Source organism: Garra rufa, chromosome 20 (assembly GCF_049309525.1).
Source record: "Garra rufa chromosome 20, GarRuf1.0, whole genome shotgun sequence".
NCBI lineage: Eukaryota > Metazoa > Chordata > Actinopteri > Cypriniformes > Cyprinidae > Garra > Garra rufa.
In genome coordinates this window covers 19,657,361-19,676,461 of record NC_133380.1, presented here as the reverse complement: position 1 = coordinate 19,676,461, position 19,101 = coordinate 19,657,361, and the positions used below count along the sequence as shown (strand labels likewise).

General features: G+C 35.7%; 1 protein-coding gene across 1 annotated transcript in view; it reads left to right on the top strand.

The window, feature by feature from the left end:
• mdfi (MyoD family inhibitor) overlaps positions 1-17,067 on the top strand; it is a 37,815-nt gene extending 20,748 nt beyond the window's left edge. The window contains exons 4-5 of the mRNA XM_073826077.1: positions 15,111-15,371; positions 15,468-17,067. Coding sequence (XP_073682178.1) covers positions 15,111-15,371; positions 15,468-15,721 — 515 coding nt within the window. The 3' untranslated portion in view covers positions 15,722-17,067. The remainder of the gene's footprint in view (positions 1-15,110; positions 15,372-15,467) is intronic.
• The last annotated feature ends 2,034 nt before the right edge of the window (positions 17,068-19,101 follow it).

Sequence of the window (19,101 nt, the reverse complement as noted above, 5' to 3'; positions counted from 1 at the left end):
CAAAATTGGTTGCGGTGGTTGCAAGCACCGTGACTGGAATTCTTGCAAAGACTTTTTGAGCGGAAAGCCTTTTAACATGAACTCATTGTCTCTTCACAGTCTAACAACAGTTCATTTAGATAAATTATGTTCAGTTGAGTTAAATCGTCTTAAAGGCTTGTGGAATGTGATCATGCTAACCTGATGGATGTCAGCTGCTCATATGGCAATGATATTGAAAACACTGCTCATGTTTGCCCACTTTCACAAATCTGTCACACCTTAGTGTGTCATAATGTGTAGATTTGGTGTGACGGTATGACATTACCTGTCTAAAAGTTCCCAGTAATGAGCTGGCCGGAGTGCAATGGAGGCTCTCTACAGGCCGATTTGTGTAAACGCTTGGCCAGAGCATCGGGTGTTTAAGACCCCGCGAAGACCCGGCGTTCCGCGTCAGTACGAAGAAAACATAAAAAGGAGATTATGCATCCTGCATTTCTTGGCTTTTCGTCCTTTGCACATTTTTTAAAATGCCCATAAAATGGCAGCATTACGATTGCAGAACAGAAACGGACAAAATGTACAACTCCTCTCAACTTTTCCCCTGCAAACGTGTCTCCCTCGACACGCATGGTTTTATTTGGAGATGGACCCGTGAGATGTGCCTATTTGGGACTCGTAAAATGGTGCGCGCTCTTGCATCATCGGCTTTATAAGGAGTGTGCAATCCTTTATGGATCCATGTGTGCTTTGAGGCTGGCGATCGCTTATTTATTTTCTGTTTTATTCGATTTTTGTATGTTTTTAAAAGTTGTGCTTCTCGATAATGACGTAGCAAGTTTAATTTCATGCAGAAATTGGCGACTTTTGTTGAAAACAGAAGTGTGAAGATTCAGCCAGGTCCAAATGCTTCAGTTTGGAGCGATGATGTCATGAATGTTGCATGCGTGTCTAGACTGAATGCCTTAGACAGAGTGTAGAAAGGGCTGTTAAATTCTCTTATTTTAGTTTGAATCTGGGTCTAGTGTTAGTGGGAGGTGAAATAGAGAGTGAGAACATAGGTTCAGGTCCTCTAGCAGAGTCTGTGTTGAAGTCATGTAAGTGGAGATTGCTTTTACAAAAGCATTTGTTAGTCGCTTTAAAAAAAAAAAATGCTTACTCACTGCTCACTGTTTTAGGTGAGAATTGTACTGAGCGTACTATTCAAGATATGCATAAAAATACAGTATTTCAATACTGGTTAATACAGTTGAGGTCAAATACTGTTACCTAAATGATCCACAGCTGTTTTTTTATGAGTCCCTTGTTTGCCCTGAACAGTTAAAACTGCCAGGTGTTGTTCAGAAAATCCTTCAGGTCCCACAAATAATTTGTTTTTCAACATTTTTGTGTATTTCAACCCTTTTCAACAATGACTGTATGATTTTGAGACAACTGAGGGACTCATATGCAACTATTGCAGAAGGTTCAAACGCTCACTGATGCTCCAGAAGGAAGAACGATGCATTAAGAGCCAGGCTGTTTAAAAACTTTTTGAATTTGAAGATCAGGGTAAATTTAGCTTATTTTGTCTTCTGGGAAACATGTCATTATCTTCTGTAGCTTCTGAAGGGCAGTACTAAATGGGGAAAAAATATGATATTTAAACAAAATAAGAAAAATGTACACATCTTGATTCTGTTCATAAGTTTTCACCCCCCGGCTCTTTCCTTCTGGAGCATCAGTGAGCGTTGGAACCTTCTGTAATAGTTGCATATGAGTGCCTCTGTTGTCCTCAGTGTGAAAAGATGGATCTCAAAATCAGTCATTGTTGGAATGGGGTTCAAATGCACAAAAAAGCTGAAGAGCCTAATCATTTGTGGGACCTGAAGAACTTTTCAGAAGAACAACGGGCAGCTTAACTATTCAGGACAAACAAGGGGGACAAACTCATGAACAACTATCACTGAACAATCAAAAGAAAAAACAGCTGTGGATCACAACAGAGTATTAAGAATCAAGTGTAAACTTTTGAACAGGGTCATTTTTATAAATTCAACTATTACTTTCTTTTGTGGACTATATGCAAATTTATTTTACGTGACATATCTTATTCAGGTCAGTACTAAATAAAAATAACATGCATTTTGCACGATCCCTCTTATTTTGGTAAAATAATTAACAGTTTGCAGATTCTGCAAGGTGTATGTGAACTTTTGACCTCAACTGTATATTTGAAGTCTTACAGAAAATCTTAGTAAGAGACTAATTGGTCTTTAAGATCGAATAAACTGTTGCATAAGATGTGCTTTTTCATTTCAAAACCAATGAAACTCTAAAAATCTTTTTATCTCAGCAGCAGATAAAAACAAATGACAAACGTTTCGGCTTGCTGCCTTTGTCAGTGTGACAAGATCTCAGTAACTCAATGATTATATTAAGACCAATAAAGACTAACAGGTGGTAGTAATTAGAGAGAACCACATTTACAGACATCACTTCCATTTGCCTGGGATGTCTAGTTTTAAAGGGATGGTTGACCTAAAAATGAAAACTACCCCATGATATACTCGCCCTCGAGCCATCCTAGGTGTAAATAACTTTCTTCTTTCAGGTGATTGTGATCTGATTTATATTAAAAAAATGTCCTGGCTCTTCCAAGCTTTAGAATGGAAGTGAATGGGGGTGGAGATTTTGAAGTCCAAAACAAGTACATCCATCCATCATAAAAGTAGTCCACACAGGGGGTTAATAAAGGCTTTTTGAAGTGAAGCGATGTGTTTGTCCAATAATAAGAATATCCTCATTTTGTACTTCTAGTTTGCTTCTACTGGTAACTTCTCTCCTTTGCGCTTCCATGTTCATCACTTCTCACTGGAGCTTACTCTACGCCTGCGTCCTACGTGATCCACTAGAACGCCACTCTCTTGTGATCGTGCATACGACAGTTAGCGGAAGCTAGAGATAACAGTTTATAAAGTTTTAAATATGGATTTTTTTCTTACACAGACACATCGCTTTGCTTCAGAAGACTTTTATTAACCCCTATAAACCATGTGGAGTACTTTTTATGATAGATGGATGCACTTTTTTGGGTTTCAAAATCGCAACACCTAATCACTGCCATTTTAAATCTAGGAATAGCCAGGACATTTTTTTAATATAACTCTGATTACATTTGTCTGAAAGAAAAAAAGTCATATACACCTAGGGTGAGTAAATCAAAGGGTAATTTTCATTTTTGGGTGAACTATCCCTTAAAACTCACCCTTTGTCATGTTTGTATGTCTATCAGTTTTCTCACTCATCCTTCTCACTTATCCCCCTCATGCACTCTTATCACACTCTTATATTATTTATTTTATCAATGCTTTTTTTTCTCTGAAAAGCTAGTAAAATTATTACTGGGGAGGTCCATATACTGTATAAACTGGGAAAACGGCTGAGAGATTGCTTGATAAAAATTGAATCTGGTCAGAGAATGGTCTCATTGCATATTCCACCTCTCACAGTCCAATTCTGGCCTTTTCAGTGAATTATTCAGCTTCAGCAGGGCTTAAAGCTCAGTTCCTGTGTCTCACTCATCACATCATCTATTATCAGTGTTCACAGGGGCCGGCATCGGGGGAAATAAACGACTTAAAGGAAGAGGGGAAAAATGCTGGCTTAAATTACAGCTTTAAAATTCTGTGATTAGAGTCTTCATCGCTGGAGATTGTCATTGAAATGAGCTCAGGCAGAACGGGATTAAAGACTTCTTGGTCTCTCTTGTGAACATACTGTATGCTGTGTTTTTTTTTGTTAGAGGCCACCCTGTAAAATCTGGCTCTGCTTTTCAAAGAGCCGTATCATTTATCCCTTGCCACATTTGGATGTTTTCTTTTTCTTTTCAGTTTCACCGACAACAGACGTCCTTGTTTAGAAAGTAGGGGATTTCCATCTCTCTGGTGTGAAGATATGGTGCTATTATTTGCACCATCTGTCCTACACATTGTTATTTCTTATTTATTTTGTCTTCAGCTGAAAATTTCTCGGTAAGAACAGACAATCATTTATGCTTGATAGCTTGTTGCTCTTGAAGATTCATGTGTTTGTGTTTGCATTTTGTGTTAATAAAAAAGTGCTGACTCACTGGCTTCTGTGGCCCTGCGGGTTTTAAACAGAAGGTAGTGTTACTCACGGCTGTTTGGGCAGCAGGGGACTTTAAATGAGGTGTTACGGGAAGCCTGGGGCCCTGGGCAGGGAATTTAAGATGAGATAATGCAGCTGACGTCTGGGGGTCTCAGGGGCCCAGAGAGGTGCATGTTCAGATGATATAGTGGGTCCTGAGTGATTCTGCACACCTCGAGGAACTTGACATCTCAGGGCTGAATGTGCATTTTAGACAAGGACCGAATGGGTGATGCTGAGAGTGGATGATAAATTTTATTTTTTAAAAATTAAATACGCTTTTCAATTTTTTTTAACAAGCAACCTGAGGATGATTCATCCCATGTCTGAATGTCCCCACCCACAGATGATTTCAGACTGCAGTGTAATGCACTATTTTAGCAGCGGAAGACTATTTAAAGATGAGAGACCTACAGTGAAAATTGTTTCCCTTTTGATTTACTTCCTGCCATTTTTTTTTTTTTAGCTTCATATGCATTTCTTGACACTCTCACTCATTTCTCCCTCTTTTCTGATGCTTTGTGGCTTTTGGGTTCATGGTAAATAATGAAAATTGATTCAATTGGTAGGAGGTGGACAGGCACTCTTTTTCAGCATCGATTTACCCACAACCCAAACACAAATTTTATAATCGCTAAAATCCTAACTAGGGTTGTGTTCAGTATGTAAATGCATATATATATATATATATATATATATGACAGTGTATCAAAGCTTTGGTTATGTTTTATGCATGTGTATGAACTTTGTTTAGGATATGAGAGCACATGACGTGTCGAAGTTTTGCCCTCTGATTCTCAGCAGAGAAACTTCTGGCTTCTGTAGAAATTTCTGTCTTTCTGGCAGATGCCCAGGAGACCGACTGACGCTGCCTGTTTACTGCCCTAAACACGAATGCACACAAACAAAGTAACATCTCCGAGTCAAATGCCTCATCTAAAAACTGCAGCGCAGGATAAGGCAAATATGCCCCATGTTATTGTGGATTCAATTCCTGACCACCAACTTTCCAAAAAAAATACCCAGTGGTCTTTAAATATGTTTACACCCTTTAACCGCGTGTGCACTTTTATTTAGGTCAAAAAAGTTTGAAATGCTGTGGGTGTAACTCGGGCAGTGTACAATACAGTGCTGTTCTGAGAGCCACTAATGCATCTATTTAACCTTGAAATAGACACGTTGAATGCAAGTTTGGATGAGTCACAGTGAAAACAATGTGTTTCTGTGAAGCTGTTTCTTAAGAGTATATATCAATTTTAGTCTTTCTTGAATGTTTCATTTTACTCTCTGGCTGTATTCAAAAAGCCATTGTGTTATTGTCTAACGAGTTTAAGTTTTTTTTTTTTTCTTTTTTTTTTTCCCTCCTCACCCAAGCCACCTTGTATACAGATACCTAGTCTTACCTTTACAAAAGAATGGAACTTTCATTTCACACAGTAGCCTTCATCAAGTGCTTCACGTTCACACTCACACAAATGTCTTTAAAACTCAAGTGATCATATAACAATGCATAGTGACCATTATTTTACTTTGCAAATACTTCTACAGCAATATTCAGACATTTATTGAACATTTCTAAGTGGAATTATAAAGCATTTGTACCTTGACTTGACGCACTTGTGCTCCTAATTAAAAAAATTCTGAAGCACCTTCTGATCAATAACACAAATTAACCTTCCCATAATAAGGTGATATTTGACTCCTTCAAGTGATTTTACACAGGCATTTTTTTCCAACTTTATTAAAAGTATGTCATCTTTGATTTAAAATTTTATATTTATAAGCTTTTTCAAAATTTCTTATTAGAACAAAAGGTACCAGTCAAATGAAGGCAAATTTCATTAGCACTACAGAGGTGGCACAGAACAACACAAAAGTGGCATGTAGGTATATTTACAGATGTTTAATGAGGCTCAGAGGTGGCATTAAATTCATAAATTCTTATTAAGAGTTATGTTTTAAATATAAAAATCTGAATATAGAATTGATACTTTAAAAATGGAGCTAACACCGTGTCCTAACGGCAACATGACAGCCATTCTGAAGCGTAGAAGTGCACTGCACTCCCAATGAAATGGACAAGTTTATAATCTAATTCATAAATATTAAACATTTTGAACATTATTAAAACTACATACTGAGTGACTGATACCATCTTTGTTATGGAAGACACTCGTTCGTTTACATTGTGTTCAGTTTTAACATATATGTTTGCTTGCATTTATTTTCAGTTTCTGAGGTAAACTATCTGTTGTTGCCTTCAATATGGCTATAATGTGACAGACACTTTTAACACTTAATAAAGCACATAATCAGTACCCGAGATTATGGTTATCATGGGTTTTATGCTGTTCCAGCCACGACGTCACAGAAATGGAAACAGTTTCTAAAATAGAAATTGTGTGTCAACATTGCAGCTAGTTAGGACAAAAACTCTGATTAACATGGAAAAGATACTTTTTATCGTGTGTCGCAACATCACGTTGCGTGTAGTTAGGACACAGTGTAAAACTGCCAGTAGGCGGCAGCAAGTCGCAGATTTTATCACTGAATCATTCATTCAATTGATTCATTTGAACGGCTGATTGATTCAGGGAAAACGCAATGGACTCACTAGATTTCTTTAAAAATGTATATTCATTCATAAACGAAACATCGTGTTTACTTAGAGATGTGCAGCTGCTCAGCTGCAACTTTGTTTGAAATGATTTTCGTTGATGATATAGATCAAAATTAGGGCCCTGTGAAATCCGTATGCATTATGTGATCACTTGAGTTTTATTTTTTTATATTTAATTTTACTTTGCAAATACTTCTACAGCAATATTCAGATATTTATTGAACATTGCTAAGTGGAATTATAAAGCATTTGTACCTTGACTTGACGCACTTGTGCTCCTAATTAAGAAAAATTTGAAGCACCTTCTGATCAATAACACAAATTAACCTTCCCATAATGAGGTGATATTTGACTCCTTCAAGTGATCTCAACTTTATTAAAAGTATGTCATCTTTGATGTAAAATCTGAAATTTTATATTTATAAGCTTTTTCAAAATTTCTAATTAGAACCAAATAAGTTACCAGTCAAATGAAAGCGAATTTCATTAGCATTACAGAGGTATTATATTATATTATTAAATTATATTATATTATGTTATATTATATTATATCATTATATTTAATCAAAAGCATCTCTAAATAATTAATTTTATAAAAAAAAGAATTCATTATTTTGTATTTATTTATTTATTTTTTCAGAAATTCTGTGTTTAGATTGTTCACGTAAATAAATTCTGCTATTTTTTTCTGGTAAATATTACCTAAAGAATACTGTTTTAATAGTTGTAGTAACGTTACATTTAAGTAATATCTTTCTGTTTCTTTGACTTAGTCTGAACTTTTTGACAGGTTACTGTGTTTGTATTTAATGACTGTTTTCTCAAAAAAAAAACGGTAAAATGCTCATGAAGAGCAGTTTTAGAGATTGTTCATTTGTTCATGTACTCATATTGAGGCAGCAGACACTGAAAATGTTGCAAGCATTGTGCATGCTTCATTATGTGTGTAGTAAACGAAACGGCGTGTCTGCGCCATTTATTCACACAGAGACATGTAGAACATGCAGGATTCATATTTAAATAGTTTTTTTGTGGCGTTCACAGACACTAGTCCATATCGCATTTTGATTTAAGTCTGTTGACCTACTTGTTTCATTCATCCAAAATTCTGTGACATTCTGCGCTATACAATAAATTCAATTTTTATCACTGGATTCCACGATTCTGTCTGCGTTCTCAGCATCACGAAAATCATAGGACCCTACATTATCAGGCAATAGTGTTGAAGTCACGTAATATTAGCTTCTTGTTTATTGAACTGTTGTATTAAATCAATATGACATTTCGTCACCTTAGAATTATAAGGTTCTATCTGACGTTTTTGTCAAAATTGAGTTATTCACATTCTTATTCTCTGACAAATTATTTACATTATTTGATGTTTCTTTTGTAAGGTTCTATCTACAGAAGTAAATGGAATGCAAAAACTCTGAAGCTCAATATCTCGAAAGTGCTCAGAATGCAGATAGAACCTTATAACTCTAAGGTGACGATTTGCAAACCTTAATAGTCAGTAAAAACTGTTACTCTCATTCCGATCTCACAAAGTTCCATTATAATCAACAAAGCTCTCTACACTATACAATAAAGCTCTTGTTTACATTGTGTCTGCAATTTGTTATAATGAGAGGATTCGTGAACTTGCAGAACTCGGCACAAAACAAAACTCTGGCATTTTGAACAGTGATTCGGATTAACACTGCGCTCAAGGAATCAACAGATATGTCTGTGATGCATTACTCAATGCTGCAAAAGCACACTGCAAGTAGAAACCTTCAAAGCTCCCCTAAACACAAACACCAATATGCTGATCAGGCACAGTCGCACTGGTGCTCCCAAATATTTTTTCATAGTCTCACACAGTCGTTTTTAGTCGCACTGTAGAGCCCTGACATCTGTGATTCTGTTTAAAGATATTTATGGTTGCTAATAAATAAAAGAACAGCATCTAAAGTTATTTTGAAACATTATAAATGTCTTTACCCACTTTTGATTAATTAAGTGCATCCTTGCTGAAAAGCAGCATTCATTTCTTTCAAAAAAATCTTAGTTGCCCCATACGTCTGAATGGTATGTGCTGTGAAACTCTCCGGCAGCTGGTGGTGATGTAAATGAATTATTTCAGGTTTACTGTCTTTGTCTCTGTGTATGAAAGAATCACAAAGAATCACACGTCACCGCTTCAAATGTCAGATGTAAATCCATGGCGAACTGTGGAACTGTAACTCCAACTAGAGCTGGCAAGCTCAAGATCATACACATTAAAGCCTGGCAAACAACGGGGGTGGAAGTTCATTATAAACACCCCGCCAATCTAACAGCGAACATATGGACTCAAGGGTGATGTTTACCTGCTTGAAAGAAGGAATTGCTTTCACTTCTAAAGAAATGCTGGCTTTGAGTCTTTTCATAGACTGTGACATTTCATGCACTTCATATAAAGTTATCTTTTTTTCGCTTTCTTTATTACAAACTGAACATCTGGAGTACAGTTTGAAATGGCAAAATATCCAATCAGAGTGAATTTGCTTGTGGTCTGACCTCGGCCAGGCTCCAACACCAGCAAACTGTGGGCATGTGTCCGCTCAGCCATTATCTAATGTAGCTGATTGCCAGTTCTGTCTTCTAGACCTTCGAGCGTCAGACTCTGTGAATAGAAACGAGGTGTGTTTGTGTATGTTTTTCCTGGACTCTATCGAGTCCACATGCCTCCGCATGGGCACCAGACGTCTCTCTTCGGCCATTTCTCATACCACCTGAAATGTGCGTTAAGGTCAAGAAAATGTTTAGCGCAGCAATGCGATGGGATTAAATACTGCCATCATTCACAAAAAAATATAACAAAACGTTTCGCGTAAGATCCATTTAGTCTTTCTCTGTTTTGGGGGTTTATTTCCTTTGGCTCTGAAGGTCTGCATTTCACATAGTTTTTCTTTCTTCCAGAATAATTAGTCTTTTGCGGTGCTCAAGAGTAAAATATACGAAGTGCTGTAGACTGCTTGCCAAAGTCAACTCCACGAGCAGTTTGTGGAGGAACACTAGAACATTTGTAGGCTGTAAACTCTCAGGGAGACTGTGTCTGAACTTCACAACGCCAAACGTTTGGCCTCATCCTCACACCCAAGGCAAAAAAAGACTGACGTTTGAATTATAACCTTAGCTGATATGGCTTTCCTTTTGTTTTCTTTACCCTGATCTGACTGCGCTGCGACGTATCGCCGTACGCACTCTTTTGTTTTCAGTGGCAGCCTGCGTGGATTGTGGTCCGCTTTTCAAACAGTTGTCCACCATACGGTGCCCAGATTCAAGCGCTTAATTGAGTATTTGTTTAATCAGTGCCTGTGCCCGAAACAAAGCATTTATTTTTAATTAGACCCAAAAAATGTTTCTGACTTTTACGAGACATAAAATTTAAAGAGAGGGGCTGAAGTCAGAAAGTTTGCGGATACCGTATTTTCAGTCATTTTGGAATATGTTACAACATGTTTCGATGAGAAAACACACACGCAACCTGCCCTGCACTGCTGTTCAAAAGTTTGGGACCAGTAAAATTTTTAATGATTATTTTACAATTTTTTTTTTTTTTTTTACAATTTTACAGTAATATTGTGATATATTATTGCAATTTAAAATAGTGGTTTTCTATTTAAATATACTTTAAAACAGAATTTATTTCTGTGATGCAAAGCTGATTTTTCATCAGCCATTACTCCAGTCTTTAGTGCAACATGATCCTTCAGAAATAATTCTAAAATGCTGATTTGTTATCAATGTTGGAAACAGTTGTGCTGCTTAATATTTTTTTGGAACCTGTGATACTTTTTCAGGATTCTTTGATGAATAAAAAGTTAAAAAGAACAGCGTTTATTAAAAAAAAAAAAATCTAACAATCTAAGTCTTTACTATCACTTTTTTTATCAACTTAACACATACTCGCTGAATAAAAGTATTAATTTATTAAACAAAAAAAGAAAGAAAGAAATTACTGAACCCAAACTTCTAACAGTAGTGTATATTGTTACAGAAGATTTTTATTTTAAATAAATGCTGTTATTTTTAACGTTTTATTCATCAAAGAATCCTGAAAAAAGTATCAAAGGTTCCAAATTGATGATAAATTGATCCACATTGATGATAAATCAGCATGTTCGAATGATTTCTGATTCTGATTTCTGATCATGTGACACTGAAGACTGGAGTAATGATGCTGAAAATTCAGCTTTGTATCACAGGAATAAATAATATTTTACAGTGTATTAAAATAGAAAGCCACCATTTTAAATTGCAATAATATTTCACAATATTACCGTTTTTTTTGTAGTTTTAATAAAAAAAAAAAACGCAGCCTTGATGAGCAGAAAAGCAACATTTTAAAATCTTACTGATGTCGAACCTTTGAACGGCAGACTCTTTACTGTTGAGCTTGATTATTGCATTTATTTTAAAGTCGTCCCCTACTGTTCAGACCCCTAGACGTCTGTGGTGTTATTTAATTTTCATTTTGGAGGCACACAGAAATGTTTCCTTCAACTTCTGCTCCCTTGCTTGATTTGTGTACATTGTCTTGTCTTTTGCGCTCTGTGGGAAACGAAGCATGCCGGTGATCTCATGTTGTTTGTTTGTTCCTTTGTGTACTCTTCCTGCAACTCTGAAGCAATGATATGCAAATCCATTCTGGGTCTCTTGATCTCGGTTTATTAATTCCTGTTTCTTTGTTTGTTTGCTTGTCTGTTTGTATCGGACTGTTTCTCTTTGGTCCTTTGAAGCTGGTTGGGGGAAAAGCCATCATACTGAAACGATACACAAGCAAAAATGAAAGGAAACATTGAGTAAACAAACTGTAGAAGAGACAGATGAACATGATAGAGGAACTAAGACAGTGAATCTGAAATCATGAGCCATATCATTGCGTCTAGTCATCTCAACAGTCTGGACCCCATGCCTAATGCCGAGCAGCAAGCACCAAGCGGATATTGTAAACACATGCGCTTTTCCCGTCAGGACCCCCATCCCTACTGAATGCTGAAGGCTCCTTCCCAGAAACAAACCCCTACTTTAGCGTAAATCTCAGTCAGTCTTGCCCTTGTTTCCTCCTGTGGTTGACCTTTTGAAGAAGCTATGACTGGGAAATGAATTCAATTTGGTGATTTATACTGTAAAATCTTAACATTGTGATTTTAATGTGCTTTTTATAAAAATATACAGGTACTTTACTATTTTTAATACTTGCTATTTATAATAATACTTGTGTATTAAGTTTCCTAAATCCTTGTTAGATTAATTTTGTGATTGAAAATGTATGACAGATGTTTTAATATTCTGATTTATAGAAAAAAAGTTCAAACTTTTCAAATAATTAAAAATGTAGCTTCAACAGTTTATTACTCAAAGCCCAATATATGTGTGCATAATTTTTTTTATTATAAAACGGTTAGTTCCATTCCTCAATTCTGATTGGTCAGCAGCTGTGTCGTATTCATGATACGGCACTGCTATGACCGCTTCACTCAACGGTTTTGTGTATCATTGAACCCCCTTAGCAACGTAAACACAGCTGCAGCAGTTAGGGACTACTTTTTACAGCGGAAGGCAGTTAATGATTTTACTTTATGAAAACATACAACTTAATATATATAAATTAATATATATTTTTGATTTTAATATTTTTATTGTGTGGTAACCGTTTTATAAAAGCAATAAGGTACGAGAGGCCGTGCTGTATCGTGAATAAATCACGGCTGAATAAATTAGGCTGACGCTTCGCGTCGTGCCTAACAACGCCCTTCAGCCGTAATTTATTCATGATACAGCACGGCCTCTCGTACCTTATTGCTTAAATAATAACAATGGTAACAAAAATGAAAAAAACTGCATACACTAGCATTCTCTGTTGTTTTTATATTCTTTCAACTTTTTATTTATATAAAAAAATGACCCTTTAACACTAGCGGTCTCTCTTTTTTTTTTTTTTTTTTTTTTCTATTCTATCTACTTTTCATTTATTAAAAAAATGCACTCTCTAACACTAGCGTTCTGTATTCATTTTCTTTTCTTTTGACTTGTTTACTTTTTATTTCTTAAAAAATGACCCTCTAACACTAGACTCTAATCTTTTTCTATTCTTTTGACTTTTATTTTTTATAAAAAAACATAACCCATTAGCACTCTCTATTTCTTTTTTTCTTTTGACTTGTTCTCTTATTATTTATTTAAAAAAAAATCTAACACCTAGTGTTCTCTATTCTTTTTCTATTCTATCTACTTGTTTTCTTTTTCTTTTTTAAAATAAAACTACCCTCTAACACTAGCATTCTCTATTTCTTTTCTTTTGTTTTCTTTATTTATTAAAAAAATTACCCTCTAAAACTAGATTTCTGTTTATTTCTGTTTGATCTACTTGTTTTCTTTTTATATATTTATTTAAAAAATTACCCTCTAACACTAATGTTCTCTAATCATTTTCCATTTGATCTACTTGTTTTCTTTTTATGTATTTAAAAAATTTACCTCCTAACACTAGCGGTCTCTTCTTTTTTTTTTCTATTCAATCTACTTTTCATTTATTATAAAAACTGCACTCTCTAACACTAGCGTTCTATATTCATTTTCTTTACTTTTGACTTTTCTTTTTATTTATTAAAAAATGACCCTCTAACACTAGAGTTCTCTAATATTTTTCTATTCTTTTGACTTTTATTTTTAATTAAAAAAAAAACACTAGCACTTTCTATTTATTTTTTTTTGACTTGTTCTCTTTTTATTTAAAAAATCTAACACCTAGTGTTCTCTATTCTTTTTCTATCCTATCTACTTGTTTTCTTTTTCTTTCTTTTTTTAAATAAAATTACCCTCCAACACTAGCATTCTCTATTTCTTTATTTATTAAAAAAAATGACCATCTAAAACTAGATTTCTGTTTATTTCTGTTTGATCTACTTGTTTTCTTTTTATTTATTATAAAAAATTGACCCTCTAACACTAGCATCCTGTTTTTTCCTATTCTCTTAATTAACAAAAAAAAAAAACTCTAACACTGGAATTCTCTATTCTTTTTCCGTTCTTTGATTTGATTTTTTAAATTTTTTTTTTAATTACCTACTAACAATAGCATTCTCTATTCTTTTTCTATTTATAAAAGTGTAAAAGTCTATTTGATCATCTTGTTTTCTTTTATTCATTAATTTTTTATTTATTAAAACATTACCCTCTAACACTAGCATTCGCTATTTTCTTTTTTATTTTTATTTTGAATAGAAAAAGAATACAGAACGCTGGTGTTAAAGGGTTATTTTTCATAATAAATAAAAAGAGAAAAGAAAATAGCGAATGCTAGTGTTAGAGGGTAATTTTTTAATAAATAAAAAATGTATAAATAAAAGAAAACAAGTAGATTGAATAGAAAATGAATACAGAACGCTGGTGTTAAAGGGTTATTTTTCATAATAATCTACTTGTTTTCTTTTTATTTATTTAAAAAAATCGAACCTCTAACATTAGTGTTCTCTATTACTTTTCTATTTGATCTACTTGTTTTCTTTTATTAAAAAATTACTCTTGAACACTTGCATTCGCTATTTTCTTTTTATTTATTATGAAAAATAACCCTTTAACACCAGCGTTCTCTATTCTTTTTATATTCTATCTACTTGTTTTTCTGTTTTTAGAAAATTAGTATTCGAAAATTAGAACATTAGTGTTCTCTATTCTTTTTCTATTTGATCTACTTGTTTTCTTTTATTTATTAATTTTTCATTTATTCAAAAATTACTCTCTAACACTAGCATTCGCTATTTTCTTTTTTCTCTTCATTTATTATGAAAAATAACCCTTTAACACTAGTGTTCTCTATTCTTTTTCCATTCGATCTACTTGTTTTAAAAAAAGATCATCTTGCATTCTCTATTCTTTTCTGTATTAAAATGACCAAAAGTGACATGCTGTTTGATCAAACAATACAACAACAACAAAAGTTTTGCCATCACAGGAATAATTACAGTTGTTACTGTACTTGTTACTTTTCTTAACTTTGTGATTTACGTGTTGATTTACGATTCACAAAAAACTGTAGCACAGCTTCTTTACAGTGGGATCTTTAAATAAAGTTCTTGGGTATTACACAAGAATCTGCCCGAAGCCCATTTTAGGAAGTTGATTGGTCCACGTGAGGAAACGGCTCTAACTCCATTCGAAGAAACAAGATGCTAACTAAGTTTAGCAGCCACAAATATGCAGCTGCTGTTTTTCTTTTACACGTCCTCAGGCTGCAAAAAGAGAATAATTACACAGCAGCAAGAAAAGCCGATATAAAACCCCCAACTATAACCTTCCTCACCTTTTTGTTTGCTTTTCATCTCTCTCTCAGATCAACCTCAGGCACGGTCTACGCCCATACACCCCACCCTTATGAACTCAACCGATTCGGCGGCACTGCTGAGGAGAGACAGCAAGCCGCACACCAACGGGGTCCGAAACGGAACCTTTTCACGAGCCGCCTCGTCCACCTCCTCATCTTCATCCACGGCCCATAAAAAGAAACTGCAGTCGAACCCGTCCATCAACAGTCAGAGAAGCAAAGGTAGCTCCAAATCCAACAGCTCCCAGATCCCCACAGAGGCCCAGGATGGTGAGTCAGACCTCTCTGCATATTAGCCCTGATTGTGTTGTACACTTTTCTTTCATCGATGCACATAAACATCAGTGACTAACTTTCTGTGTCCAGATTGCTGTGTCCACTGCATCCTGGCCTGTTTGTTCTGTGAGTTCCTCACACTGTGCAACATCGTGCTGGACTGCGCCACATGCGGCTCCTGTGCGTCAGACGACTCGTGTTTCTGCTGCTGCTGCGCTTCAGAGGAATGCGGCGACTGCGACCTGCCCTGTGACATGGACTGTGGCATTATCGATGCGTGCTGCGAGTCCGCAGACTGTCTGGAGATCTGCATGGAGTGCTGCGGGCTGTGCTTTTCCTCCTGAGACTTCCGTAGGGGGCGCTGCCTCTCTCACTGATTTGGGACCTGGAAACACGGAAAGGATGACATCCGATGATCAGGAGTGGACGCAAACCTAGTCAGAGTTGTAAGTTACAGTCTAGTAGCTTTCTTAATAGGAAAAGGGTTAGCTGTCTTACACTAGTGGTGTTATTCTGCAATAGCCTTTATACATATGAACTCTTCCTGGACTGGTTTCTGCTTAAAATGTTTTGTTGAGTCAAACACATCCAGAAGACTTATGAGGCCACTGAGAAAAGCCAAAAAAACGTTCGTGTTTGTTAGTGATTTGAAATCGTCGTAATGCCAAACTTTTGATAAATGCACAATCCACAGCAATCCTGTGGTTTAAGAATTTCTCAATAATGCACGCCATAAAAAAGCTTGAATTGCAACTCACATCTGTTGTTGAAAACAATGCATTCCGACGGTGAGTTCTTAAAGACGTATCCAAAAATCGCGTAGACAATCAACGCTAGCGCTAATCCCAAATATCACCTCTCAGTACGCACACTTACTGTAGTACACTGGTGTAGTCCTTTGAGGACTACAAAAGCCATAAACTGTGAGTGTGAAACTCATAGATGTTTGCGAGTGGGAGAAAGACGTGTATTTAATATATGGTGCCATACTACAGTTGTATCATAGATTGTATATAAACGTGAAGAAAATCCTGTCAGTGGTCCTGTGATGTTCGCGTTCTCGCTTTCGCTACATCAATCAATCGATCTTCTTCAATACTGGAATATTATACTGTAAGCGGTTGTGAATTGCTCCCGTATTTTTTTTCCAATGTGAAATGTCTTGTAATTCCAAAACGTTCCATTTAAAGCAGTCGTGTGAATCGAAATGTTAAATTGATGTATCTACCTATTTCTTGATGTAGTATAAATGCATAGTGTTAGCAGTATTATTTTATCCTTTTCAAAAAACTGCTTTCCTTACTGTCTAAACCTAGAGCAGCACATGATGTAGTCTCAAAAAACCATACTCCAAACCGTAAACCGTGCGTAGTCATCTCACAGAATGCATTGATTTGAATTGTTTACATTTTAAGGACACATTTCTTGTTTTTGCTCGCAATAAAACTGGAGGTAGACAGGATACATTTTTAACTGGACAAGATTGTACAGCAATGGAATAAAAAACAGGATATAAGAAATCTATCACTGTTATATTTGTTTGTTTGTGGGGTTTTTTAATAGCAAGGAATCAATTGTCTGACATCAGAGGTCAGCCCCGAAATGTACCTAAGGCAATGCATTATTTAAAATTAGTTATATCTATTTTATTATTAATTAAAATAAAAACCTAAAAATAAAGATGTTCAACTATATTTTTGAGTTTATTTTCATTTTTAGTTTATTTCAAGACTTGTATGGCTTAAAGGAGTTCACTTTAAGAACAAAAATGTAGAGATAATTTACTTAACACCTTGTCATCAGATGTTTATCTTTCTTTCTTCAGTTGTAAAGAAATTGTTTTTTGAGGGAAACATTTCAGGATTTCTCTGCACATAGTGGACTTCTATGGTGCCCGCTAGTTTGAACTTCCAAAATGCAGTTCAGATGCAGCTTCAAAGGGCTCTAAACATTCCCAGTCAAGGAATAAGCTCTTATCTAGCAAAACGATCAGTTATTTTCTCAAAAAATTGTCAATTTATATACTTTTTAACCTTAAATGCTCGTCCTGTCTAGCTCTGCATGTAGACAGTTACAGTATGTCGAAAAACTTTCATCTCATTTTCTCCTCCAACTTAGATCAAAATCGTCCTACATCACTGCAGAAGTACCGATCCAGTGTTTACAAAATGAATGTGCAAAGAAGTTCAAACGCCCTTTACAAAAAACCCAATAAAACAGTCATGTAGGACGATTTTGAAGTTGGAGGAGAAAATGAGTTTTTCGACATACCCTAACTTTCTTGAACCGGAATACACATAGAGTTCACGTAGAGCTAGACAAGATGAGCATCTTTTTTTTCTTTTTTTTTTTAGAAAATAACAGATTGTTTCGCTAGATAAGAACCTTCTTCCTTAGCTGGGGCCATTTAGAGCTGAAAATTTTCGGTGGCCGACTATTTGGTGCATTCCTAACTTTCTTTGACACATTTCAATAAGAGACATCTTTAATGCTATATCAAGCCATACAAATCTTAAGGTCCGTTTGTGCTGGGAAATACATTGGTTCTCTAAACAGGGTTTGCTTTATTTGCTCATAACTGAATCACATCATCCACACTGGCATCTTGTTAGCATTTGTTACACATAATCCACATATTTTGGTCTTATTTTGCAATTAGCTCTGTGAAGTTGTGTGTTAAAGACTGCTGTTTGGACAGGCATCGCCTCCAACCTCTTTTGTGTTGCCCAAGAAAGCTCTGTGAGGCTTGGGCAACAGAAAACAGTGCAGTTTAATAGGCTCTTAAAGGGCTGCCAAAATCGTTGAAGAGGAATGTCTGTTCAAGGCAACTGCAGTGTGTGATAAGACCTTCTCTGTTACATCTCTTGTTCACTTTGCCTTTCCCTTCTGTTTTTCTCTTTCTTTTAAATCTATAAATATGGTCAGAGCCAGTTGTGGGTGGTAGATTCTATCCCTGGTTGGGTTTTAACCACACACATCTAAAGATGGGGATTTCACAGTTTTAACCTGGTGGTCAGAGCAGTTCTGGTCTCTAAATGTTTGCGTGAAACAGAGGATCTATTCAGGCGAGGGGAGAGGTTAAACACATTCTCCAACATCTGCATCTGTTTTGAGGACTCCAGTGTCTTCGTACACAATGCATCTGTACAGTTTTTCAGTTTTCTCACAAACGGATTCGTACTGACACAAATCCCGTCCAGATATTCTCACCATTCAGCAATAGAGGACAAGTGGCTATTGAAAATTAAGTATGGAATTACAAAGAGCGCATTATAATGGAGGTGAAGAGGTCGCCAGCTGTGATGAAAATCATAGATTAATAACCCTGACGTGAAAAACGCCACTGGCCTCGAGCTGAGAAAATTTCAGCTTCTTTCCTTCCAGAAGTCACAAAGACGCCAAACAGAAGACAAAGTGTCTGTTTTATTAATGCAGGGGTCAACAGAGGGCAACGGCAGCCATATTTTGATTGTTTTTCCCCAAGTAGTCCAGTTCATACTGTTAGTTTGACTGTTTTAGGAGAGTAAAAAACCCTTGGTGACTTTAAATAAGTCATAATAAAGGGATAGCTAGCACGCTTTTTCACATTTCTCAAGAGTTCAGAACACAAAATCTGGAGCTGCGGTAAAAAATGTGATTTGCGCTTTGAAAAAAATTACTTCACAGCACTTTATGCCTGTTCATTTTCAGGCTAATTTTTTACCTTTTTAATTTTTTTATTATT